The sequence below is a fragment of the Acomys minous genome (assembly GCF_964271855.1).
Source record: "Acomys minous genome assembly, chromosome: 9".
Lineage (NCBI taxonomy): Eukaryota > Metazoa > Chordata > Mammalia > Rodentia > Muridae > Acomys > Acomys minous.
The window spans coordinates 80353212-80379433 of record NC_140490.1 but is presented as its reverse complement, the minus strand read 5'-3'; the positions used below and the strand labels follow the sequence as shown (position 1 = coordinate 80379433).

At 55.9% G+C, this 26222-nt stretch overlaps 1 protein-coding gene across 3 annotated transcripts; it reads right to left on the bottom strand.

Annotated features, from left to right (window-relative positions):
- Window positions 1-11: 11 nt before the first annotated feature.
- Window positions 12-26181, bottom strand: PALM (paralemmin). Of its 3 annotated transcripts, none has more exons than XM_084795582.1 (9): window positions 25986-26181; window positions 13826-13877; window positions 13238-13318; window positions 12867-12997; window positions 10942-11092; window positions 9085-9106; window positions 7547-7606; window positions 5978-6109; window positions 12-1942 (listed from the first exon to the last, which is right to left on the bottom strand). In XM_084795582.1, the coding sequence occupies exons 1-9, from the start codon at window positions 25988-25990 to the stop codon at window positions 1419-1421; spliced, it is 1158 nt and encodes a 385-aa protein (XP_084651708.1). In that variant the 5' UTR covers window positions 25991-26181; the 3' UTR covers window positions 12-1418. The 3 variants fall into 3 exon arrangements, with proteins under 3 accessions (XP_084651708.1, XP_084651710.1, XP_084651709.1); XM_084795584.1 differs by lacking the exon at window positions 25986-26181 and adding an exon at window positions 14652-14673; XM_084795583.1 differs by lacking the exon at window positions 5978-6109 and having other exon boundaries at window positions 25986-26180.
- Between the last annotated feature and the right edge of the window lie 41 nt (window positions 26182-26222).

The following is a 26222-nucleotide window of genomic DNA, read 5'->3' as shown; positions in this document are numbered from 1 at the left end:
TGCAACCTGGCTCGGCACACTTTTTTTTTTTTCCTTTTAATTTGTTTCTCTGGGAAAGTTAAGAACATGGGGATAAAGGGAGTGGGGCCTCATCACACATCAAAAGCAGCGGGGGGCAGCAAGGGCACCTCAGCCGAGACCCAGGGCTTGAGGAACTCGGGCAGACTCAGAAGGAGGAGGAAGAGGAAGGGGTGCCACAGCCGTGGCTCACCCATCGGGGAAGAGTGTCTCTCCTCCAGGCCACGGGCAGGACGGGACACAGATCCCGCGGCCTCTGCTCAAACCCTACTGCGGCCTCGGGGAGTGACAGGGCCCCGCCAGGTGGTCCTGCGCCCTGCACACCAGGCGGGAGTCCCAAGGAAAAAAGAGACCTAGCCTGGGCGTGGCCCTCCAAAGCCGATGAGGGTTGGAGAGGGCTGAGCCAGCTCCTGTGTGCAGGGCTGTGCCTCTGGGGACCAAAGTGACTGCTGCTGCCTGCTCGCAGGTGGGAGACCCCCTGCCCCGGCTCCTGTCCAGCCAGGTGGCAGATGGGGGCTTTCCCTTACTCCCACCCAAGGTGTGTGTGGGGCAACCTAAATCCACCTGGAAATGCCAGGCTCTGCAGTGCTGGCAGACATACCCCCTGACTTTTGGGGTATGGGATATGTGGGGATCCCAGGACCCTGGTCCAAGCCAACTGGAGAAGAGGGCACAGGGGACCCCAAGGGTCCCAAAATTAGCACCAGGAAGAAGGGCCCAGTGTGTGCATGGTAAGGACAGGGGGTGGCTGACTTTAGGGCCTTGCCAACAATGACCCCCATCTTGGGGGCGATGGCTCCATTCTTAGTGAAGGGATGCCCCCTGATTTGAGCTCTGCTAACTACTGGGTGGGTGGGTGGGGGGATCCACAGGTGCCCGTGCTCTACCGTAGGACTTCAAGACTCTGAGTCCCCAAAGAAGTGTGGCCTCACCCACCTGCCCACATTAGGCCTCTGGCACATTGGCCAGGGAGACACCCCCCCCTCTTTTCTGGTCCCCTGGGCACTCCCCAAAAGTAGCGATAAGGCACAGACAGGCTGGCCTGGGGCAGCAAGGGAACACCAGGCTGGGACCGTGGTATGGGTGAACCGCCTGTGTAAACCTGCTCTGACCTGGAGTGGGTGGGGGGTGTTCCCACTTTTAGGGGAGCTGAGATGGGTCAGCCTGTCTCTCACCAAGGGAAAATGCACGGCTCAGAGGTTTGGGGTGAGTGTGGAGTGTGTGTTGACGGGCGGAGCACCCCCCTCCCCAACCCGCTACTCGAGGTGCATAGGGACCACACACGTGTCTGGGGCCCGTGAGGCGGAGGGCGGGCGAGGGTGGGCAGGCGCCGGGGAGGGCCGGGCTGCTGGGTTGAGTGTGGAGCGTAGGATGGGGGCCGGGGCCTGGGCCCCGATGGTTCACATGACGGAACAGCATCTACAGCGAGGCTTCTTCATGTCAAGATCCTGGGCATCGCTGGGGGTGGCCGTGGGCCCCGTCTGGTTCTCCTCCTTGGTGGCCGGGGGCTCAGGCGCACTGCCGTTGAGCGGCGCGAGCTCTCTGGGGGTGGCGGCATCTTCGATCACCACCAGCTCAGCCTTGATGGTGTCCTGCAGGCCCAGAACCTTCTTGGTCTCTGCTTCATCCTCCACGTTCTGATAACCCATGAAGACCATGGTGACCGGGGGCTCCTGACCAGGCTGGATGCCCGGTGGGCCTGACGTGGCCTCTCCCGGTTGAGCCTCAACTCCTGTGATCTCCCTCCTGGACGGTGTGGTCCTGGTGACATCTTCTGCGAGTCCCCGAGGCTCTGCAGGCGGGGGCACTGCGGACCCTGCCTCACTCAGCGTGACCTCATCGGCTTTGTGAATGAGTTCGTCCACCTCGGAGGAGCTTAGAGGCTGGATCCCGTTCTCAGCAAGGCCGTCCACGGCGTGGACCACTGCGTGGGGACACACACACACACACACACACAGAGTTAGCTGGGGGATGCGAGGGCGGGGCCTGGAAGCTGAGGCAGGAGGATTGCCGTGAGCTGGAGCAGCAGCTCCCTGAGTGCTGGGACAACAGGTGTGTCCCACCAGGCCTGGCCGTCACTTTCTCGAGTTTTGGTGAGCTAAGTAAGAAGTGCGACTCCACACGGCTCGGGTGGGGGAGAAGAGAAGCTGTCTACAGCCCCAGGGCACGCTGGACCTCAGCTAGGCAAACTCCTCTAAGATCCTATACTGAAGGGAGCAAGACAGGGTGGCCCCAGGGATCCAGTGAAGGGTCAGGGGTACCCCTCCAGATATCAGTGTCCTGTCCCCTGGAAAGAGAGTGCCTGTGCCTGGCCCCTTGGTCAAAACTCTCCCATGGGCCTGGGCTCCTTGAGAATCCAAGCCAGTCTCCACGGAAGCAGATCCCCTGCTGTTGCTAAGCAACCAGGCTCCAGTCTAGCTGGTTCTGGGTCCCCAGAGAGACTGTGCAGAGGTGGGGGGCAACTGCCCAGGGTAAGATGTGTGGAGCCACTCTGCCAGGGGCGGCACAGTGCAATGGATACCGGCCTCACAGTCCTGCATAGTGTCACCTCCACAGGAGCCAGGAAGTCCAACCGCAGCTACACCCAAGACACAGGAGTGTATTCACACAGAAACATACACAGCATGGTCCTCCCACACAGTGATGAAGAGGAGCCAGGCTCTGACGCACACCACAGCATGGGGGGGGACCTTATAGACACTGTGCTCAGTGAGAGATTCATATACAAAAGACCACATGGGCGGGGGGGGGGGGGCTGGAGGTTAAGAGCTCTGCCTGCTCTTCCAAAGGTCCTGAGTTCAATTCCCAGCAACCACATGGTGGCTCACAACCATCTATAATGTGATTTGATGCCCTCTTCTGGTCGCAAGTGTATGTGCAGGCAGAGCACTGTATACATAATAAATAAATCTTGAGAGGGTGGGGTAGGGGTGGGTGTGGTGGCACACGCCTTTAATCCCAGCACTCGGGAGGCAAAGGCAGGCGGATCCCTGGAATTCGAGGCCAGCCTGGTCTACAGAGCGAGTCCAAGACAGCCAAGGCTACACAGAGAAACCCTGTCTCCAAAAATCTTTAAAAAACAAAACAAAACAAAAAGACGACATGGTGTGGGACTCCATGATAGGAAATTTCCGAAATGTCCGATCCTGAGACAGGGAGTGGATTCACGGTGGGATGGGATAGCTCATAGCTCGCTGGGATGGGAGCTTCTTTTAGGGTAATGGGATGTTCTGAAAGTAGATAAAATTACTATACATCAGGGACCAAACCTCATAAATCACTAACTGTAAAAAGGAGAATTAGAGGGTATATATATTTTTTCTTTCTTTCTTTCTTTTTTTCAAGACAGGATTTCTCTGCGTAGTCTTGGGTGTCCTGGAATCACTTTGTAGACCAGGCTGGCCTTGAACTCACAACGATCCGCCTGCCTCTGCCTCTCAGGTGCCGGGATTAAAGGTATGTGGTCCCCACTGCCTGGCTAGGATATGTATTTCTTAAAAGACAGGATGAGGAGGTTGGAGAGATGGCTCAGAGGCTAAGAGCACTGACTGCTCTTCTGAAAGTCATGAGTTTAATTTCCAGCAACCACATGGTGGCTCACAAACATCTGTAATGTGATCTGATGCCCTCTTCTGATATGCAGGTGTATGTGCAGGTAGAGCACTGTGTGTATATATATATATATATATGCATAATAAAAAATAAATCTTAAAAAGAAAAGAGGATGGGGGAGGGGGAAGGAAAAAAGAAAAGAGGATGGAGTGGGGACAAATTTGCCTTTATTGCTCCTGTGAAAAGAATGTCCCAGATTAGATGTACTCTAGTTTGCTCAAGAGCACTTCTCCACAGCTCAGTTCTGGAAAACACGTATAAAACCAGTCAGGAGGCCAGGTGTGGTGGTGCATGCCTTTAATCCCAGCACTCGGGAGGCAGAGGAAGGCAGATGGCTGTGAGTTCAAGGCCAGCCTGGTCTACAAAGTGCAGCAAAGTCTATACAGAAAAACCCTGTCTCAAAAAAACAAACAACAAAACAAAACAAAACAAAAAAAGGAATCAGGAAAGCCAAAATAACAGCCTAGAATCCCCCAGTGAGGGGCCGAGGACATGGTCAGATGGGTGGGGTGGGTGGGTCGGTGGAGCCCCATCTAGAATCCCCCGGTGAGGGGCTGGGGGCGTGGTCAGGTGGGTGGTGGGCAGGGTGGGTGGGTGGAGCCCCATCTAGAATCCCCCAGTGAGGGGCTGGGGGCGTGGCTTAGTTGTTAGCCTTTGCACACACAGCCTTCTGGAGGCCGTGATTTCTGTCCCCAGGCATTACAGATATATAAAGCCTGATCTGTTCCACAAAATATGACATTTAATGATGAGGGCTTTCCTGACAGAGAGAGACATCCGCTCCTGGCCGCCTCTCCATTTACATCATTGAAGATGGGGGCTTCAAGAGACGCTGGTGACAGAATGGTCACTAGACGGAAAAACTGCTCTGCTACTGCTCTTATCTCTACGGCTGATGACAGGCTGACTGTCTACAACAATCAACAATAATGCTGGAAAGATGACTGTCCAGCTTTAAAGAGAATAGATGGACCAGACCGTCGGATTTCCTGCTTCAAAAAGCAGTTCGTTGGATGTTTTGGGCTGAAAGGCTGAAGACTGATTGCCCCAATGAAGGAGAGAATTCGGTGACTATCCAGGCAGTCTGCTCTCTCTGTACTCTGCAACTTGGAAGTTGCCTGCCAGCACTTCCTTTATTAGATAGATTTTCCTTCTTGGGTCTCTGATGGGATTAAAGACTAGATAGCCACAGTATTACTAGAAGCTTTAGTAGATTAATAATTACAATTTCTCATGAAAAAAAAGGACTCTCTTTGATAGGATAGTGATATACTTTCCCTTAGGTTAACAAGTATAAAAGGACTTTGTTATGTTCTTGATTCCTGATGAGTATGTATATATGTATATATGTATATATGTGTATATAGTTCTTAATTTTTTAGAGAGAAGGGTGAGGTGTAGGAAAGATTAAGCTTTGTCTCAGGTGGAAGCAGTCTTGGCGGGCTTTATCCTTGGGGCACACCATGAATACCTTGTGAGAGACTGTTTGGAGCCTTCCTGGGCTTGGAATTCAGGAAGCCTACCTAGGAACCCCACCGTGGCTATTGTTTTCCTAATTGACCCTCGAAGGGAGAAGGGACCGCCCTTTGCATATGACTGGGAAGGTGGGGGAGAGAAAAGAGAAAGAGGTGGAGAGGAAAAAGAAGAAGGCGCGGAGAGAGAGGAAAGGACCGGACCAGCTCGTGGGACTGAGACACCTAAGGACCCGTCCTGCCGAACGGATTCCAGGAGGTTTTAATCTTCTGTCCCTTTAGCCTTTTTTCCTTCTTGTATATGCTAGTTGGGTTGTATAATAAAGTTTAATTGTTAATAAACTGAGCCAACACCACCCAACAACCCTCCACCCGGGTCACCCACCGCTTTCAGGCCACAGTCCCTTCTCCCCTGTAGCTTACAATCCCTTTTTTTTTTTTTTTTTTTGGTTTTTCGAGACAGGGTCTCTCTGTGTTAGCCTTGGCTGTCCTGGACTCGCTTTGTAGACCAGGCTGGCCTCGAACTCACAGCGATCCGCCCGCCTCTGCCTCCCGAGTGCTGGGATTAAAGGCGTGCGCCACCACGCCCGGCTCAACAATCCCTCTTTCAGTATCCCGTGTACCTCGGGACCTGAGCCGTGGCTCCTGCCAGATGCTACGTGACTGTGGGCCTCTGAGATGGTCCCTCCTCACCCCAAGTCTCTGAGTGACAAGAAGGCGCTTTGCAATGGCAGAAGCTGCCTCTAGATTTCACCTGAGTGCTCAGGACACTGCCCAGGTTTTAAATGGCTGACACAGCCAGGAGAGAGTGCTGGGCTGGGAGGAGCAACCTTGGCTCTGCCGGGTGTCCCGGCACAAGGCATGGCTTCTCATACCTTTCGTTTCGTCCTCGTAGACTTTCACGCCCTGAGGGAGTGGGTCCCGGGGGAGCAGTGTGGTGCTCGACAGCACCCTAGTTTCCCCGGTCACCTTGTCCTTCTCCACCGTGATCTCCACCGAGTACATGGCTGGCACGAGAGGCACGGGGTTACACCTTGACCCATCTGCCCTCAGGTGCCCCCCGCCGGGCTATGGCCAAGCCAGGAAAGAAGGGTAGCAGCAGATCCAAGCAGCAATGGCAGTGACAAGGGGGATGCTGGGTACACACCCTCGGATGACGCCCTCTCCACTCCAGACCTTTTCTGTAGCTCCCGAAGCCAAGGGTTCAAGTCTGCACTCTGCTCAGAACCCGGACGGACACCCCATGCTAATGCCTGTGTGCCCACTGTGCCCTGCTGAGCCACCAGACTCTTCCTGGCCTCGAACTCACAGATGCTGGGATGGAAGGCGTGGTCACCATGCCCTTGTGAGATCAGCAGCTGCCCAGGCACCGACCATTTCCCTGCCCAGACGCCCCCTCATGGTGCTGAACAAGAGGCCAAAGCGCAGCGGCGACATCTAGTACAGCACGCGACCCTCACACTGAACGGGACAGGGCTCCCAGGACTCCATTGCAGCCTGCTGTCTATCCCCATTGGCTGGGTCCTCTCATGATCGCCTTCAGGGACATCTAGAACTTCCCGCTGCGGACACGCAGGGCACCACCCCACCCACCCAGGCTGGGACTGGTGCGTACCTCAGGCCTGCTGTTCTCCGTGCGGCCACCGGAGGGCGCTGGTAAGCACACGGTGGAGGGGGTCGCCCTGCTGGTCCGCAGTGGTCCCCCTTCTCACAACCTACACTCTCCTCTTCTTCACCGGGTTGATTAAACAGCCACGCCCACCCACTAGAATACCAACTCCCTCTCCTCCTTGCCTGGCTCCATAAGCATTTGATGAATGGAAAACTGTAGTTAGCCATTTGTCTCTGTACCTACCTTGCAAGGCAGCCCACTGAGTTATTAGCAAAGTCACTGCCTTGCAGGGGTATGGGGGCGGGGCGGGGGACAGGAGGAGCTGTATCTGGTGTTACCACTACAGAGGTTCTAAAGGGACCTTCTGAATTAAGGACCACGCCTGGGCCCCCTGAACTTGAACTCTGCAAGTTTCTCCCTTCCCTGGGACGTTGACAAGACGTCATCAAGCCTTCGTCTTCCTGGGTTTTGGGTACAGAACACATCAGATCCTTACGTGAGGTCGGTGTGATGCCGAGACCCCTGGAGCAGGCAGGATGTGATGCAAGCGTGTTCAGGCATGTGTGGGAGCATGTTCAGCCTGTGTGCCGCCCTCCCCGCCCCCAGGTCCCCAGGCTGCGGTTAGGAATGGAAGCTGCTGCGGGGGCACTGGGTTAGAGCCCCCATGCTGGGCCAGTGGGCATGTCACAGCAAAGCAAACGGGTATTGAGACCACCAGCCACTCTGCTGAGGCCAGCCTGGTCTGGTGAACGCCACCCTGGCAGCCCCACCCCCCAGGGCCCAGAGCTTCAGAGGGCAGCTAAACACAGGGCGGGAGTGGAGGCCGACTCACCTGCTTTCATCATAGTGGACCCCCCAGGACTCCGCACTGGTGTGGAGGACATGCGATTCTCTGCACAGGGAGAAAGAGATGGAGTCAGAGACAAGTTTGGAGGATCCCCCCCAAAACACCTTACACGACCACGAATCCAGACCCCAATATACCTGGTCCACAGACATGGCCTAAACAGTCAGACTCCCCAGAACATGTACTGGAACCCCAAACTCCCTGACATATGCACTTAAAGCCTCAGACCTCCAACACGTGCACCTGCACCCCAGGCCCCCAACACGTGCACCTACACTCCAGGCCCCCAACACGTGCACCTGCACCTGCCCCCAACACATGCACCTGCACCTGCCCCCAACACGTGCACCTGCACCCCAGGCCCCCAACATGTGCCCCTGTACCCCAGGCCCCCAACACGTGCACCTACACTCCAGGCCCCCAACACATGCACCTGCACCTGCCCCCAACACGTGCACCTGCACCCCAGGCCCCCAACACATGCACCTGCACCTGCCCCCAACACATGCACCTGCACCTGCCCCCAACACGTGAACCTACACCCCAGGCCCCCAACACGTGCACCTGCACCCCAGGCCCCCAACACATGCACCTGCACCCCCCAGACTCCCAGCACCTGCACCCTCCACCACCAGACATGTGCACCAGAAACCCCTCAGACTTCTGATGCAACGGTCTGAGTCCACAGACTCCAACACACGCACTGACACTCAAACACACACCTGCAGACTCCAGACCTGCGGCCCCTCACCCCAAAGTTAGCCAAGCTCAGCCCCACAGACTCATTATTCAGCCCAAAATGACTTCCACAAAATCCCTGAGAGGCCCGCGTGGATTTTTCTTTTAATTATTAATTTTTAATTCTACAGCAAGACTAGGAGACTCTCCCTATGAATAATTAACAGCAAATCAGGTCAGAGAGTCCTGGGCTGTCTTGCCATCCCTGCCAGGTGCGCTGGGCAGGAAACACATGCTCCAAAGACATCTTAGAGTGGGGCGCAGTGGCGCAGGCCTCCTGGACTCACTGTGTAGACCAGGCTGGCCTCGAACTCAGAGATCCGCCAGCCTCTGCCTCCCGAGTGCTGGGATTAAAGGCGTGCGCCACCACGTCGGCTCTTTTTTGTGTTTTTGTTTTTAATGTGTCTCTCCATCGCTCCCCACCTTGCGGGGTACTAGTGAAGTTTATTGTATTTTAGTTGGGTGTGTATGTGTCTGTCTGTGCACGTGTATGTAGGTGCTCACGGCAGTCAGGTGCCCTGGGAGAAGAGTACCCATGCTAGACCACCAAGTCACCCCCCCAGCCCTCCGCCCTCCTTTCTCACTGTGCCTGAAGCACACTGACTTAGGCTGAGCCGGGCTGCCAGCGAGCATGCAAAATCCTCCTGCACTGTTAGGACAAGAGCGACATTTTACGGAGGCTAACCCAGAGGCTAGCAGGCAGGGCTGCCGGGCTGCCTCACCCGCCAACCCAGCTTTGGCCACCAGGGGGTGCCAGAGACCGCATGTCCCAGCCAGAAGCTTACCTTTTGGGGTACCCAACGGAGTCTGCAAGAGAGAGGAGGAGGAGGAGGATTAGAGCTACTTACTCTGCATCCTCCACTGCACTAAGCGTCACGTGGGCTGGAGAGTGGGGATGTGGGGCTGAGAGCCCTGGAGGGACAGACTGAGCCCCTAAAAGGGTCTGCAACAAAAGCTGTCCATTTGTGCTTGGAGAACTGCTCAGCCTTCAAAACCGATCCCCCCCAGAAGCCTGCCCACCCTCCTCATGATCAAGGATTCCGGGAGGCAGATCCACATCATTTGGTCTCCCCCAAAGCAGAACAGCTTACAGCAGCCGCGGGCTGGGGCGGGACTCTGGAACAGCAGCAGCAGAACACTTTCCCAGCATGCACCAGGCCTTGGGCTCATCAATCCCCAGACCAGTGCCTACACATCTCCTGTCAGCAGTGTGGCCAGGAGTCAGACTCTTAACCTTTCTGGGCTTGGTCCTCCCTCCATCAAAAGGAGAGGGTTTTTATTTGTTTGTCTTTTTATTTTATTTTATTTATTTATTTTTTTGAGACAGGGTCTCTCTGTGTTAGTCTTGGCTGTCCTGGACTTGCTTTGTAGACCAGGCTGGCCTCGAACTCATAGTGATCCACCTGCCTCTGCCTCCCAAGTGCTGGGATTAAGGGTGTGCGCCACCATGCCCGGGTAATTTATTTGTTTTTGAGACAGGGTTTCTTTGTGTAGTCCTAGCTGTCCGGGACTCACTCTGTAGACCAGGTTGGCCTCGAACTCACAGAGATCCGCCTGCCTCTGCCTCCCAAGTGCTGGGATTACAGGCGTGCGCCACTATGCCCGGCTAAATGGAAGTTTAAAAAAAATTTTTTTGGGGGGGATGGTCTGATGTATTTTGATGCTAATTACTGCTTGCTGTCTCTGTGACCCACCTTTTGCTTAATAAAAAGCCATCCCACCCCTGGGCAGGGCAGAGGAGATAGGTGGGGCTAGGAGAGAGTGGAATCCTGGGAAGAAGAGGAGGAAAGGATGACGACAACAAGGAGGAAGGAGAGAGACCTGAAGGGAAGAGAGGAAGGCCGCCACGGGTCAGATGGAAGAGAAGCACATGGCCGGTGTGGATGGAGAATCCAGCCCAGATGAAGAACATTAGCAAGTATTTAGGATTATGGATGGGAGGTAGCTTGATAGAAATTATTAGAAGCAGACGGCATGGGGTTGAGGCAGGGATCCCATGCCTGTCCTACTGTGGGAGATAGTTTAGAGGATTAATTTCTGCCCTGCCCCAGGTTAACTAAGGCTATTTTAAAATATAACAAGTGTCTGTGTCTTGACTGACTGCTAGCTGGGCTTATGGATAATACATGTAATTAAAAACAATAATTAAAAACAATAATTATTTATGGGGCTGGCTGGTGGTGGTGCACGGCTGTAATCCCAGCACTCGGGAGACAGAGGCAGGCGGATCGCTGTGAGTTTGAGGCCAGCCTGGTCTACAAAGCAAGTCCAGGACAGCCAGGGCTACACAGAGAAACCCTGTCTTGAAGAACAAAACAAACAAACAAAAAAACAAACAAAAAGGATGTTAGGCTAAGATGTGGGTCAGTAACTGGGTGCTTGTCTAACATGCCTCAGGTCCTGAGTTCAATATACAACATCCCCCCCCAAAAAGAAAGAAAAGAAAAAGCCTGAAGGAAGGAAGGAAAAAAAAAATAGCAAAAAGGAAAATCTGAGGTAGGTCCATTCAGGACTGAGGCCTGACTGTCCACTACTTCATCAGAGGCGATGTAGCCTCTGTGTAACAGGAAACTGAAGGCCAGAGAGGCCGAGCAATGCCTGGTGTCACTCAGGACGGCGCGGCCTCTCCAGGAGCCTCTTACCTCCTGAGAATTCACCAGTGATTCTGGCTTTTGCTCTTCCTTGGCTGGGCTTGCAGACGGGGGCCGGGCTGCGCCGGGGCCTGCCGAGTTCTCCTCTGGGGCGGCTGGGGCTGATTCTCCAAACTCCAGGACATCAATTTCTTTCTCAAGCCTGGAGAGGGGTAAGAGAGAGGTCACACAGCAGCTCCGCAGATTTAGGTTTTTGGTTTCTCGCAAGACAGAGTCTCTCTGTGTAGCCCTGGCTGTCTTGGAACTTGCTCTGTGGACCAGGCTGGCCTCGAACTCACAACGATCCGTCTGCCTCTGCCTCCCGAGTGCTGGGATTACAGGCGTGTGCCACCACCGCCTGGTACACTTACTTATTATAACATAGCATCTATGTGTGCACATGCCACGGTGCCGGTGGAGGTCACTGTGTGAGTTCTGGAGATAAAACTCAGGTTTTAAGCTTGGCAGCCATTCCACCGGGCCTACGATTTGTTTTTTTTTTTTTTTACCATAGGGACTTGCTATGTAGCCCTGGTGAAGCTGCAACTCACTCAGCCAGCAAACAGCAGGGCTGCGTCTACTGTGTACAGTTGCTCAAACAAACTCCCTCTTCCGTGTTTTCCCACTCAAAACTGACAGGAAATGTTAGCTTTGTAGGAACAGTGGAGAAACATGTGTCACTGTCACCAGCAGCAGAAGACTTCAGCCCAAAACAAATCCCCCCAAAAAACAATTAGGGCAGAGGCAGGCAATGGCGATGTGCCAGTGTTGTCCCAGGGCTAGCAGGACGCCGCAGGAGTGCGGCCAGTGTTAGGTCTGAGCTGTAGAGATCCTGGTTCAAAAAAAGCAAAAATGACAAAACGTAGAAAATGGTTTAAAAAGCCCAGCCTGGTGGCGCACACCTCTAATCCCAGCACTGGGGAGGCAGAGGCAGGTTAATGGCTGTGAGTTCGAGGCCAGCCTGGTCTACAAAGTGAGTCCAGGACAGACAAGGCTACACAGAGAAACCTGTCTCAAACATCAAAAAAAAAAGAAAAAGAAAAAAAAAAGAAAAAAGAAAAGAAAAGAAAAAGAAAGAAAGAAAGAAAGGTTTAAAGTCAGAAAGGATGGAGGCAGTGAGGGGCCTGGGGCGTGGTCAGGGGTGGAGCCCCACCCAGAATCCCCCAGTGAGGGGCTGGGGGTGTGGTCAGGGGCGAAGCCTAGGCCTAGCAGGCTTGAAGTCCTTGGTTTCACCAGCAAGGCAAAAACCAAAGCAAAACCTCAGAAAACCCTCAATGGGTCCTAGGAAGGGAACAGGAAGTCCGGTTGCCCTTCACGTGCCCCCTTCACGTGCAGAAAAACTCCAAATGCCATCTGTAACTGCTCCTCCAGGACAGGGGAATCCCACCTAGCCGCAGATAGGGCCTCCGTGGCCAGGCTCAGTCACCTAGAGGTCCCTTCCTGGCTTGCGCACAATTTACGCATTCGCCATTGTCACTTCCTTCTACCCCAAACCCCTGTTCTCCAGGCCAGATGCATGCCCCCTCCCCCCTCCAGCCGGAAACGTGTGTGTGTTGTTCTAGCCCCCACGGGAAGGCCACTCTCAGTCCCGACCCCGCCACAGCTTCCTGCAGGCCCAGCTGCCTCTGTGGTCTCCATTAGGGCTGCAAAGGCCAGCTGGGCTGGCGCCAGGAAGCCCTGGTGGCTGATGACTGTGCCTCCCTTCCTCGGGGACTTCAGCTTGCCAGGCCTCTGGCCTGTCCCTCCAGGTGTAAGGCATGTGTCACAGAGGAGGAAACCCACAGCAAGGTCTGCCCCACTGTCCACACGGGATGCACACTGATGCTGGGCACTGTGTGACCCTCACTGAGGCACATGGAAAGGTCCACACTGTGACACGTGCCCATCCCTGACAGGGGTTCCTGGAAGCATCCTCAGGCCCATCCTCTATCGCCCACCTGGTGATGGACCCCTCCAGGACCCGGGCCTTCTGTTCATCTTCCTGCATTTGCTTTCTCATGTCCTCGTCGACCTCCGAGGCTGAGGATGGTGTCCCCTCCAGCAGCCAGCGTTCCCGAAGTGCCTTGGACTGAGGTGCCGGGTGGTTAGTCAGGGATAGGACCCAGGCTTATAAGTGGGGTCAAGTTAGGGCTGAGGTCAGTCAGCGTCGTGGTGGTCACACATGCTAGTCATGCCATGCAGGCCCCACACAACCGCACAGGCCGGGGTCCATCGCAAAGACCAGGGCTCAAAGAGATATGGAGCCTAAAGTGTCCCTACGGTAGGCCCCGCCCGCCGGGCCCCGCCCCGCCCGCCGGGCCCCGCCTACCTTCAGGTACTGCAGCTGTCTTCGGTCATCCTCCAATTGTCTCCGCTTGTTCTCAATCTCCGCCTGTTTCCTCCGCTTCTCCTGTGTGTGTAGACCGAGTCAGGGCAGCCAGAGTTCCCAGGACCACAACCGTGTGACCCGGGACACCCGGATGCCTGCGAACTGTACCCAATACAGCCAGGGGACCCAGACACGGGAGCATCCGCTGACTGTGGGCCTGAGCTGTGACAAAAGCCAGCCTCAGTGTCCCCACCTGTCCCCCAAGGGGACCAAAGGCCACATGGAAACAAGAAGGCCTCTTTTTCGAGACAGGGTTTCTCCGTGTAACAGCCCTGGCTGTCCTGGACTCGCTTTGTAGACCAGATTGGCCTCAAACTCACAGCGATCCACCTGCCTCTGCCTCTCCGAGTGCTGGGATTAAAGGGGTGTGCCACCATGCCTGGCTGAGGGTCTCTATTTCATTTTTGGGGAACCCTGGATGACTCTCTGCTCGCTGCACCCCCAGGTCTGAACTGCGCATCGAGAACCCTGAAGTCTTACCCCACCCTCCCTGCTCACGACCCCAGGTCCACAGGGGGAGGAACTTACAGCGATGGCCTGTAGCCGCTCCTGCTGGGACACAGTGTCTGTAGCCAGGACCCTGCACATAAGAGACAAAGTCAGATCCTTAACCACAGCCAGGCGTGGTGGGGCACGCCTTTAATCCCAGCAGGCGGATCGCTGTGAGATCGAGGCCAGCCTGGTCTACAAAGCAAGTCCAGCACAGCCAAGGCTACACAGAGAAACCCTGTCTCGAAAAACAAAAAAACAAAAAACAAAAAACTCAACAGATCCTTAACCACCTAGCCAAGCCAGGTTCACCCTCTAACCCCAGATTGCCAATGGGGGGGGGGCGGGATCCTCCTTTCCCTGGCTCCCTCAAGACGCTTTGCCTAGAGACCCGGGACGGGTATAGGAAAAGGGCGCATTAGGCTTGGGCCATGTAGGAGTTCACCAGGCAGCAAAATTAAAGAGGGGGTGTCACCTCCCAGGACAGACTAGAAGACATGTCAAGGTGATCCTCAGGGACCCTCCCCCCTCAACCGGATCAGGCAGAGGGAGGGTGAAGGATCTCCATCCTCCGTCAGCCTCCCAACCACCCAAAGTAAACGACGGAACGGTCGGGTCTCAAAGCAGCCCAGGATCCCGGACACAGTATGAATTCCCCAGGACACACAGCGAAGTGTTCGCAAAGCCAAGCTCGTCTCCGCCTTGTCAGGTGGCCAAAAAGAGTTAGGCTCAGTCACCTTTCCCAGCCCCCGCCCCCCCGCCCCCCCCCCATGCCTTATCTCCACAGACTGAAATTACAGCCATGTTCAACACCCTTGGCCTAGAGTCAGTATCCCAGCATCCCTGCAGAAGGCTTCCCGGGTACCTCTCTGGGCCTCAGTTTCTCCATCTGGGTACCTCGGGAGCAAGAGAAACATCTAGCTCTGAGCTTGCCTAGGACTGGAGTTGGGGGCGGTCCCTACAGCCCCCACCACGAACTGCCTCCACCCAGGTCTGTTCAGACAACCTGGAGCCGGCGGCACCTCCCCACCCCCAGTTCTTGGGTTTAGTTTCCTGACCTCACTGAGGCCTGTGAAGTGACCTGGCTCCCACGCCCTGACAGGTGACCCCGTGCAGCTGCTCCCTTCCTGGCAGGAAGCACCTTCTCCTCTCAGTGCCTCCCTGGAGCCTGGCAGAGTGAGCACACACTGATTTATCTGTTTTTACAGGCCTGGGGATGGAATCTAGGGCTCTGGACCTGATAAGCAGGGGCTCCACCCCTGACCACGCCCCCAGTCCCTCACTGGGGGATTCTAGGCAGGGCTCCACCCTGACCACGCCCCCAGCACCTCACTGGGGGATTCTAGGTGGGGCTCCACCCTGACCACGCCCCTAGCACATCACTGGGGGATTCTAAGCGACGGGGTTGGAGCACTCTATCCTGATGACGCCCCTAGACCCTCAGTGAGGGATTCTAGGTGAGGCTCCATATCTGGGCATGGCCCGAGACTTGAGTTCTTACTCTGCACTGTGTGTGAGTGTATGTGAGTGTGTGTGAGTGTGTGTGTGTGTGTGCACATGGATTTGTACACATGTACAGATAGAGGTGTGGAAGCCAGAGGTCTTGGATGTCACTCCACCGTCACCACCCAGCTTGATTTCTGGTTTTTGGAGACACTGTCTCTCTGTGTAACCCTGGCTGTCCTAGAACTCACTCTGTAGACTAGGCTGGCCTTGAACTCACAGCGATTGCCTGGCCCTGCCTAGTGGTGGGATTAAAGGCGCGCAGCACCATGCCGGGCACCCAGCTTGATTTTTAAGACAGGGCTTGTCACTGATTAGTAGCTAGCCAAGGACCTCAAGGGGTTCACCTGGGGCCACTCCCCCATTGCTGCACAGGCCACCACACCACACGCCTAGCTTTAACGTGGGTGCTGGGATCGAACTCCGGTCCTACTGTTTAGGCAACACTTTACCGCCTTACGTATTTGCCCTGCCCTCTGGCGAGGAAGGTCTCACTAAGTTACCCATGCTGGCCTGAAACATCCAATCCTCCTGCCTCAGGCCTCTCAGTCCCAGAGTGACCTAGGATTCCCAAAAGGTCGGACCCAGTTTGCCTTGGAGATAAGGAAGGGGTTGGCACACGGGGAGCTGAGTCTTCCGTGGCTGTCTCTTCCCACGAGGCCCACTTCTCACTTCCTTACAGCACCGCATGTCGCTGGCCCAGCCCAAACTTCTGTCCCCTCCGCCTCCCAGCAACCCCCTCTAAACCCAACAACCCAAACTACCATCTCATAGCAACAATGAGACCCGGCCTCCCTCCTTCACTCACACCATCCCTTGTGGTATGGCACAGCCAGCCGGCATCTACCTGCTAGCTCCTGACCCCGGGAGACTCCACAGAGAGTCTCCTGGGAGCGCAGAGAGGGCTACACACAGGAGGGGCTGCTGGGAAGCCAGAGGCGGCTCCGCATTCCCTTCTAGGAAGAGCGCAGAGGTAGGGTGCGGGGTGGGGTCTCTCTCGACAGCCAGGCCACCCAGGAGGAGCGGTGGCACACTTCTCTAACCCCTGCACCTGGGAGGCAGCGGTGGACTACACAGCAAGTTTCCAGCCAGTCAGAGCTACACTGTGAGACCATTAAAAATAAAACTGAAAGGCCGAACGTGGTGGCGCACGCCTTTAATCCCAGCACTGGGGAGGCAGAGGCAGGCCGATCGCTGCGAGTTCGAGGCCGGCATGGTCTACAAAGTGAGTCCAGGACAGCCAGAGGTTACACTACACAGAGAAACCTTGTCTCGAAAAAAAAAAAAAAAAAAACAAGCAAAAAGTGAAAAGATTAAAGACCCCCCCAGGGTGAAAGAAAAGGGGGCACGCAGTGTACAATCCCCGCCTCTCCATCAAAGAGTCAGGTGGCCATCCAGGCCGGACACAGGGACAGCTGTGTAGCCGGTGGGCGGGTGGGAAAACAAGGCAGGCAGTGTCCTCAGCCGGACGGCCAGAACCGACGAAAGTCAGGCAGACACGGACAGCGGACACAGACATTCTCAGTCCTCCCATGAACACAACTTCCACCCCGCAGTCCTTCATCCCCATATTGTCACCGGGTGGTCACAAGTACTGGCGCGCAGCTGAGCTCCTCCCGCGCCCCTCCCCACCCCCGGGCGCCACTGCTGTGATGGATGGCGAGCCCGCGGGAGGCGGTCGCCCTAGCAACCTCGCTGTCCCCATGGCAACGCGAGGCCCTGCGTGTGGAGGTGGGGCCTGCGTTGAGCATCCACCCCCGCCCAGTGCTGGGGGCGGGGGCTGCGAGGCTCCACTAGCTTTGGGGCGGGGACCGATGCGGGAGAGGGCGCTTGTCTCCCATTTTGGTTATTGGTGTGGCCTGATATGTCTCTAAGAAGAGTCTGGACCAGGCAGTGAAGGTTCAGAAGGGGAGAAATATGCAATTCATTACGCCTAAGTCATAGCTGGCAGGCCCATGCCTGTGATTTCAGCAATAGAGAGATGGAGGCAGGAGGGTAGTGAGTTCAAAGCCATCCTGAAAAACTTGGTGAGACCTGGTCTCAAAACACAGAGTGAGAGATGCCAGAGGCCTGGGTCATCACAGCACGCAGGAGGTTGTAGTGCAGACAATCAGCTCAGGGTCGTTCCTAGTTACATAGTGAGTTTGGGGCCAGCCTGGGCTATGTAGGACTCGATCTCAAAAACGAATTCCAGCACTAAGGGAGGCAGAGGCAGGCGGATCGCTGTGAGTTCAAAGCCAGCCTGGTCTACAGAGCAAGTCAAGGACAGCCAGGGCTGTTACCCAGAGAAACCCTGTCTCGAAATACTGAAAATAAATAGAGATGTGTGTGTGCGTGCATGTGTGTGTGTATACGCCTGCAGATGGAGCCGGGTATATGGGTGATGTTTGTTAACCCTGCGGTTGGGAAGCTGAGGCAGGGAACTCTCAGTAAGCCCAAGGCTAGCCTGGGCTACACAGACATTGAGGAGCCCCTTTGGGCTCTAGTGGGGCTGGGAAACACCAATCGAGCCCCTATCTCCAAAGGTCTTACATAAGCATGCACAGAGAAGCTGACACTTTTGTGTGACATGGACAAACACTTCTATGTCTGTGTGTCCCCAGACAGGTGACTTGTGGTCTCTGAGCCTGTCCTGCTGCCTCTGGGGACAGCGGGACACCAGCTGGGAGCTGTTTACGGAGCACCCTCTGCCCACTCCGCCTGCAGCTCAGAGTCGCACCTTCTGGGGACTATTTTCGGGCACACAGAGGGGGATCTGGGCTCCTCTGCTGCTGAGTGTGGGTGGCTGAGGACCAGGGAGGGCGTCATCTCCCAGCTCCTGAGATAACTCAGCTCCAGACGAGATAATGAGAATCCAGCGACAGCCTAGCCCAAGCCTTGGCTTCCAGTCTTGTTTTTGCAAGGCCCAGAGAGGTTATGCAACAGGCCCAAGGTCACCCAGCGGACAGGGCGGCCCCGGGCAGGGATAGGAGACATGTGGGTGGGGGTGGAGGGGGTGGGGCGTTGGCCAAGCTTATGCCTTCACAGCCCGGGCAGCTCCAGCGTCCAGCGGGACAGCAATGGGAGGGATCGAGCTGGTCAGGCGTGGAGTGGAGCTCCCAGAACATTCCTGAGGCTAAATGAAAGGGAAGTGCTGATGGTGACCTTGGCCTGGAGCGGAGGGGTGGTCACCAGGGCGGGTGCCCTACCCCCACAGAGGACAACCAGCCGTGGGGCTGCCTAATCAACCTGTCTGGTGGCCCCTCCCTCGGGGTAGCCTGTGTCTCCTGGGCTATTTGATGCCTTCAGACCTGAAACTCGACTTCCCTCAGCTTGCTCCTAGCCTGCCCTAGCCTTCTCCCTCAGGCAGCTTGCCCTAGCCTTCCCCCTCCTAAGGCAGCCTGCCCTAGCCTTCCCCCTCCTAAGGCAGCCTGCCCTAGCCTTCCCCCTCAGGCAGCCTGCCCCAGCCTTCCCCCAGGGAGCCCTCCAGGGACTCTCCTAATCCCCCAGCCCAGGACTACAGCAACCTCAGGCAGCAGTACAGACTCAGTCAGGCCCCAGCGACAGAGAGGAGGCAGCACAGGGAAAGATGACACTGGCTCTCCCCGCCGATCCCCGGCCCCGAGACAGGGTTTCTCTGTGTAGCCCTGGCTGTCCTGGACTCACTTTGTAGACCAGGCTGACCTCGAACTCACAGACATCCGCCTGCCTCTGCCTCCCGAGTGCTGGGATTAAAGGTGTGCGCCACCACGTCAGGCAACACTGTCTCTTAACCTGTGGTTGGAGGAAAAGCTGCCCCCCCCCCGCACCCTCTCCCCCACCCTGGATCCTGAAAGGCGAATGGGGACCATGACATATTCTTAGGCAGAGACCGGTTTTCACAGACACCCTGCCCCCCCCCCAACACTGCCAAGACCTTGCTACTTGCCCTTCAGCCCACTTGGTGCAGTCTCCCCCAGATCTCCACGGGCCAAGCGCCTTGCTAGGCCTCCAGCCCATCTTAACGTGCAACCTTGAACTCTCACTAGCTTTAACCACAGGGGCATGCGCACAGCGCTCCACTGTCTTGTTATTCCACGAGAGCAACGCGGTGTCTTTTTCTCCCAGCTCTGTCTCCAGCACCATGCACACAGGAGGTACTTAATGTTTGTAGGACCAGTGAGATGTGATGGGGAAGTTGCCGCCAGAACACCTGTCTTGCCAACTTCAGGTCGCGGCCAGGACCCACAGGGTCCATGTAAACCAGTCAGTGACCACAGGTGGACACCACGTGCACAGCATGGACATCTGTCCACAGGAGCTGGTCAACTGTGAAGAGGACCACGGCTCTCACACACATGCCACGTGCCAGGGCATGGAGAGACCACGGCTCTCACACACACGCCATGTGCCAGGGCATGGAGAGACCACGGCTCTCACACACATGCCACGTGCCAGGGCATGGAGAGACCACGGCTCTCACACACATGCCGCATGCCAGGGCATGGCAATGCGGCAAGGCCACACGGTGTGGGACTCCACAACAGCAAATTCTGCAACAGGGCATTCCCAAGATGGGAAACAGATTCAGGGGTGCTGGAGACCTGGCAGGGAATGGGGTGACTGCCGCTGTGTGTAGGCTTCACTCTGGGGTGATGGAAGGTTCCAGAGCAGTGGTTCTCAGCCTCCCTGAAGCTGCGACGCTTTAATACACTTACGTTGGGGTGACCCCCAACCACGACTTCACAACTTTGATTTTGCTACTATTATTAATTATAAAGTAAATCTCTGCGTTTTCCCACAGTGCTAGGCGGACCCTGGGAAGGGTGGTGGGGTTGAGACAGCTGTTCTCTAGCGAGCTGGAGATGATGGTTGAACAAACTGCATCACTATGTAGGTTGAATGTTCCTTTATGGGAAATGGACAGATCAAGTGTAAACAAATCGCGTTTGTTTCAGGTATACTCAGAGAGCCACCTTGCCTTGGAGACCGCTCTCAGGTAACCCAGAACACCTTTGGCCTTCCTATGAAGCCTCCTAACCCTCCCAGGGCTTCCATGACAGGCCTGTGACCCTATGGCTGTTCTCTGTGACGCTGGGGATGGAGCCCAAGGTCATGTGACACCAGGCCAGCAGCCTTCCCACTGAGCCCCAGCCCCAGAGGCATCAGAGACCACCTCAGGGACAGGTGCAAACGTCCCACTGGAGTCACTGTTAGTGCTCAGACAGACACACAGACACACATATTTATCCTTTATGTTTATTTATTTTGTTTTATTTGGTTTTTGGAGACTAGGTTTCTCTGTGTAGCCTTGGCTGTCCTGGACTCCCTTTGTAGACAAGGCTAGCCTCGAACTCACAGAGATCAGCCTGCCTCTGCGTCCCAAGTGCTGGGATTAAAGGCGTGCGTCATCACGCCCTGCTATTTATTTTAGTAATTTGAGTGTTTTGCCTGCCTGTCTGCCTGCGCATCATGTCCGTGGAACACCCTCAGAGGTCAGGGAAGACACTGGATCCCCTGAAATAGAACTTACAGACAGCTGTGAGCCACCAGGTCGGTGCTGGGAAAGAAACTGGGTCCTCTACAAGAGCATCCAGTGCTCTTAATGCCTAAGCATCCTCTCCAGCCCCAAACGTAAAGAGCACTGGCTGCTCTTCCAAGGACCCAGGTTCAATTCCCAGCACCTACATGGTGGCTCATATCTGTCTGTAGCTCCAGTTCCAGGCTAGCCAGACACACACACACACACACACACACACACACACGTGCGCGCGCGCGCGCACACGCACAAAATACCAATGCACTTGGGAGGCAGAGGCAGGCAGATCTCTGTGAGTTCAAGGCCAGCCTCATCTACAGAGTGAGTCCAGGACAGCCAGGACTACACAGAGAAACCCTGTCTCAAAAAAGCAAACCAAACAAACAAACAAAAAACCCAATGCACATAAAATAAGAATGAATAAATCACTAAAAAAAAAAAAACCAAAAAAAAACCAAAAAACCTGCATGGTGGTGTGCGCTTTTAATCCCAGCACTCAGGAGGCAGAGCCAGGCAGATCTCTGTGAGTTCGAGGCCAGCCAAGGATACACAGTAATAGTCATTCCCTAAAAAACCCACCACACAAAACTTGAACAAATCCTTTGACTAGGGGTCACGGAGATGGGGCCGACACTGACTGTGACGGTTGCTGCTGTCCACCAGACGGGACCTGGAACGCAGAGGAGGCAAGCCTCCACGTGCCTGAGGACAGTCTCTACACTGGCTTAGCTGATGTGGGACAGTGGCTCTGACTGTGGTGGCGCCATCCCACAGGCTGGGGTCCTGTGCTCAAAGGGAGGGGGCTGAGCCTCAGTGGTCAGCTTTCTCTGCTGCCTGCCACCACCGCCACACCCTCTAGCCCTGAGGGATGCTGTGAACCATGGCCAGAGTGAACCCTCCCTTAAGTTGTTCCTCTCAGATGGAAGCGAGACAGGTCCCTAATACAGCAATGTGCTTATCGACTCATTTACAGGTACAAAGCCACACTTCCCTCAAAGGGCGGAGCCAAGGACAGGCTGGGGTCCCTGCCCACCCTCCTGGTCCTGCCCTGAGGCTTCCTAACAGAGAATACGAACAGAAATGGACAAACTGGGGTGGAAAGTGCTTGCTGCACAAGCATGAAGACCTGAGTTCAAATCCCCAGCACCTACGTAAAAAGACAGGCATGGCAGCGCAGGCTCATGGTCCCAGGCCTGGGAAGTAACCCTGGAGCACCATCAATGCACCTTTAACCAACTGAGTTCCAGCCCAAGGAGAGAGCTGGCTCAAAGAATAAGGTAGGGCCAGGCGTGGTGGCGCACACTTTTAATCCCAGTACTGGGGAGGCAGAGGCAGGCGGATCGCTGTGAGTTCAAGGCCAGCCTGGTCTACAAAGTGAGTTCAGGACAGCCAGGGCTACACAGAGAAACCCTGTCTCAAAGGAAAAAAAAAAAACAAGTGAGAAAAGAGAGAGAGAGAGAGAGAGAGAGAAGGAGGGAGGGAGGACATGCATGGTCTTATCTCCCTGTAGGAGGTGTCTCAGACTCTCGCTTCTCCTGTCACCCGGGCCTGACCACGCCCTCCACAACTGCTCCTACACAGCTCCACAGATGTGTTTTCCCCCCTCATCCAGGCCCAGGCTCGGGTTCCTCCATCACCAGGCCGACCCAAGATCAGACGAAACGCCACACTCCGATCGTCCCTAGTTTCTTCTGTGAAACCTCCACGAGATTCGGCAGCCCACGAGGGCCCCGACATCTCACAGCCAGCCTGTCTTCTTCCACCTCGCCCCACCATGCCCTTGGTCCCGGTCTGTGGCTCTGCAGCCTTCACCAACCACAGAAAGCCAGTTAGCTCCTCATGCCGGCTCTGCTCGCTCCAGTCTGGCCAGCAGGTGTGCCAGTTCCTGGAGAATCCTTTATAGAAAAGGCTCAGGCCGGGCGTGGTGGCGCACGCCTTTAATTCCAGCACTCGGGAGGCAGAAGCAGGTGGATTGCTGTGAGTTCGAGGCCAGCCTGGTCTACAAAGCGAGTCCAGGACAGCCAAGGCTACACAGAGAAACTCTGTCTCGAAAAACCAAAAAAAGAAGAAGAAGAAAGAAGTTGAAGTCTTCCTCAGCTATGTAGTGAGTCTGAGGCCACTCGAGGCCACATGCTTCAGAAAGCAAAGAACAGCAAGGACAAGCCTGGCACTGAGATGGCTCAGGAGGTGAAGGTGCTTGCTGCAAAACCTGCGGCCCTGAGTTCGAATCCTGGGACCCACATGTTGGACAGACAGAATGACCTGCCAATCTTCCTTCCACCTCCAGACCGGTGTCACGCCACCAATAATAAATAATATAATAATAGACTAAAACCACCGCCACAGAAGTCTCCAAATGACTCAGTTATATTCACATTTCTCCAGCCACCTTCCCTGTTCTGAGGCTGCCCAGCCCATCTGCAAAGTCCCTCCTTAAAAACTCATGTTTCACAGGACGGCGAGAGGGTGCAGTGGGTAGTGGGGCTTGCTGTCAAGCTTGAGGACCAGAGTTCGATCCCTGGAACCCACATGGTGGAAGGCGAGAACCGAATCTGAAAGTTAGACTCTCACGCCTGCGCCACGGAACTTGCCCACAGACTCTCCCACACTCACACGCAAATAATTCTTTAAAAAAGAAAAACAAGCCTGTAATCCAGGCTCTCGAGAGACAGAGGAAGGCGGATCACTGTGAGTTTGAGACTAGCATAGTCTATAAAGCCAGTCCAGGACAGTCAAGGATACATAAAGAAACCTGTCTCAAACAAAAACAAAAAAACAAAACATAAACAAACAAACAAACCCTCACATTTCAAACCAAATTCCCTTATATTGAAGAAAAACATTAGAGTTCCCCAGGCAGACACTAGACCTACCTAGAGTCTGCAAGCCCAGCGACCAAATAGATACAAAGAAAACCCAAAGCTTGATCTGAAATTCAATTATCAGGCACCAGGAGGACTGACAGGCATCGGGGAGGGGAAGGGGAGGGGGAGGGGTGCGTAGGGGTGGGTTTAAGATCCAGGGAAAGCTTCACGGTCGAACACCTCCATTCTGGCAACTCTCCAGGGGGCTGAGGCAGGAGGACTGCCACAGAGAGCTTCCTGGTCACCCGTATCTGCCAGCTCTCTTCAAAAGTAATTTTTATTAGATCTTTACATTTTTTTCAAAGATGTATTTCATTTTTAGAGCCCATATGGAGGAGGTTTGTGCACATACACGCAGTGTCTGTGGTGGGCAGTAGGGGGCGTTAGATCCCCTGGATCTAGAGTTCGGGGAGGCTGTGGATCGCCTTGTGGGTGCTGGAAACCACACCGGGGTCCTCCGCATGAGCTGTGCGCTCTCTCTCTCTCTCTCTCTCTCTCTCTCTCTCTCTCTCTCTCTCTCTCTCTCTCTCTCTCTCTCTCTCTCTTTCTCTCTCTTTTTGGTTTTCCAAGACAGGGTTTCTCTGTAGCTCTGGCTGTCCTGGACCTCACTCTACACACCCAGGCTGTAAGATCTGGCTGCAGTGCCGGGATTAAAGGTACGCGCCACCACGCCCTGACCTTTAAAATGCTTCATGACCATCCCTGTCCTGTAGCCTTTTCAACCATCCCCCACGTTTTGGGCCATGAAGTTCCTCAAAGGAGTGAGTTTAGCCGATGGACCACCCACCCGGGGAGAGGCCCATGAGCCAGAGTATCAAGAATCCACAAGCGCCTTGCCTCTGGTGCTAAGGGACTGTGGGTGTGCTGTGTGGCTCTGCGGCATCATCTAGGGGTCCCTCTGAGCCTTAGGATCCCCAGTAGGATAGAGAGGGCTGAACCAACAGGAAACAATAGAGGCCTGGAAAGGTCGTTTTCTCACCTGTCAGCACAGCCTCACTGGCCACAGCCACACCCCCCGGCCTGGAGGCGCTGTCACAGGCTCCCTCGGGCCAGGACAGAGGAACAGATAAACAAGCCAGGGGCTGTAGGGCAGGCAAGTGCAGGCTCTGGCTCCCCTGAGCCCCTGGCTGGGCTCCTGGGGGTGGGGTGGGGGGGTGCAGCCCAGCCTTTGTCTGGGTTTTCTGAAGTAAAGGGCGCAAGGCTGGGTGTCGGCCTTCTTGGCCCCGGGAAGGATGTGACAGCTCCCACCCATCGGAGGGTGTGGCAGGTCACGGGTTAATCCCAAGAGGAAAGTTGTGTTGCACAAAACACACCCAGAGAGGGACGGGCGGGAGGCCACCAGCCCAGCCAAGCCGGGCTGGCCGGACTTCTCAGTCTCTGTCCCAGCCCTGGCTGGGGTGGGGACAGGGGCCCCTTGTGGGGTGCCCCAAGCCACCAAGCAGGCAGATTTGTGACCCGTAAGATGTTGCCTCATCCCCAGGCCTGTCAAGCACCCCTTAACCACCTATCTTTCCCACCTGTGGGAGTAAGGGGCTTGGGGGGGGGGAACAACCTCACCTCCCCCAGCGGGTTGCATGCCTGAACGGCTGTGTGTGGAATCTTCCACTGCCCACCGCCTCTCAGACGCACACGAAAAGACCCCAGTTCCCACCACACTAGGTTTGGTGAGTGGGTACCACCACCGTTTTCAACCTGAACCAGCCACTCCTTTGAGTCACACCATCTGGTCCCCCCCCCTTTTTTCTGGGGAGGGGGGAGGGGACACTCTTAAGAGGGAAAGGGGGAAAATCAGATTAAAGCTTCTGACAGGGAACCGCCCGCCTAGCTCCCCGCGGAAATCTATCTCTCTAACCAGTGGCAACTCAGGACATCTAAAGGGCCGGAGTCGGTTTGGCCAGAAGGCTGCGGACCCGGGGAAGGCCACGAGGAGGGCAGAGCGCAGGAGGGACCGGCCGGCAGAAGCGCCGGGAGCCGCAAGCCCAAACTGGGGGAGGGGAGGCGAGGAGCATCCAGCCTCTTGAGGAAGGGTCCCACTACTTCCGAGGTCCCGCAGGCTCTCGGGTGGGTGGGTGGGTGGCGCCCACCCACAGGTGGCCCAGCTTGGATGAAGGGTCCTGCGCGCGCGTGGGCCTCTCTCCTTCGCATCCCGCATGCGATGTGTGGGTGCAAACCGGGTGCCCCCCCACCTCCATCCCAGCTTGATTGGGGACCAGGCCTGGAGCGCGCGGCCCAGCTTGCTCTTTTCCCTTTGCTGCCGGGGACGGTCTCCCCGCGCCGCCTCTGGGTCTCCCGTTGGGGGCCTGGGGCGGCGGAGCGCGCGCCGCCGGGTACTCACTCCATCTCCCGCGAGGTCCGTGGGCGGTGCAGCGCGGGGCAGGGCCGACTCTAGGGCCTGGCGGCCAGGGCTGCGCGGCGCGGGGGCGGCACCGGCGCGGGCATCGTCCCCAAACGCGCCGGGTATTGTCCGGGCGCGGCCGGGTGGGCTCGTGCGCGCGCCGCCTCCGCGCGCTCCTGCACCCCCGCGCGCCCGCGCGCGCCTCCTGCCGGCCACAGACGCCCCGCGCCGCGCCGC

Coding starts and splice junctions, on each gene's coding strand:
- PALM (XM_084795582.1), bottom strand. Junction 11,093..12,866: donor CTGGAGGGGTCCATCACCAG/GTGGGCGATAGA, acceptor ACCCCTCTCCAG/GCTTGAGAAAGAAATTGATG. Junction 7,607..9,084: donor TCCGTTGGGTACCCCAAAAG/GTAAGCTTCTGG, acceptor CTCCCTGTGCAG/AGAATCGCATGTCCTCCACA.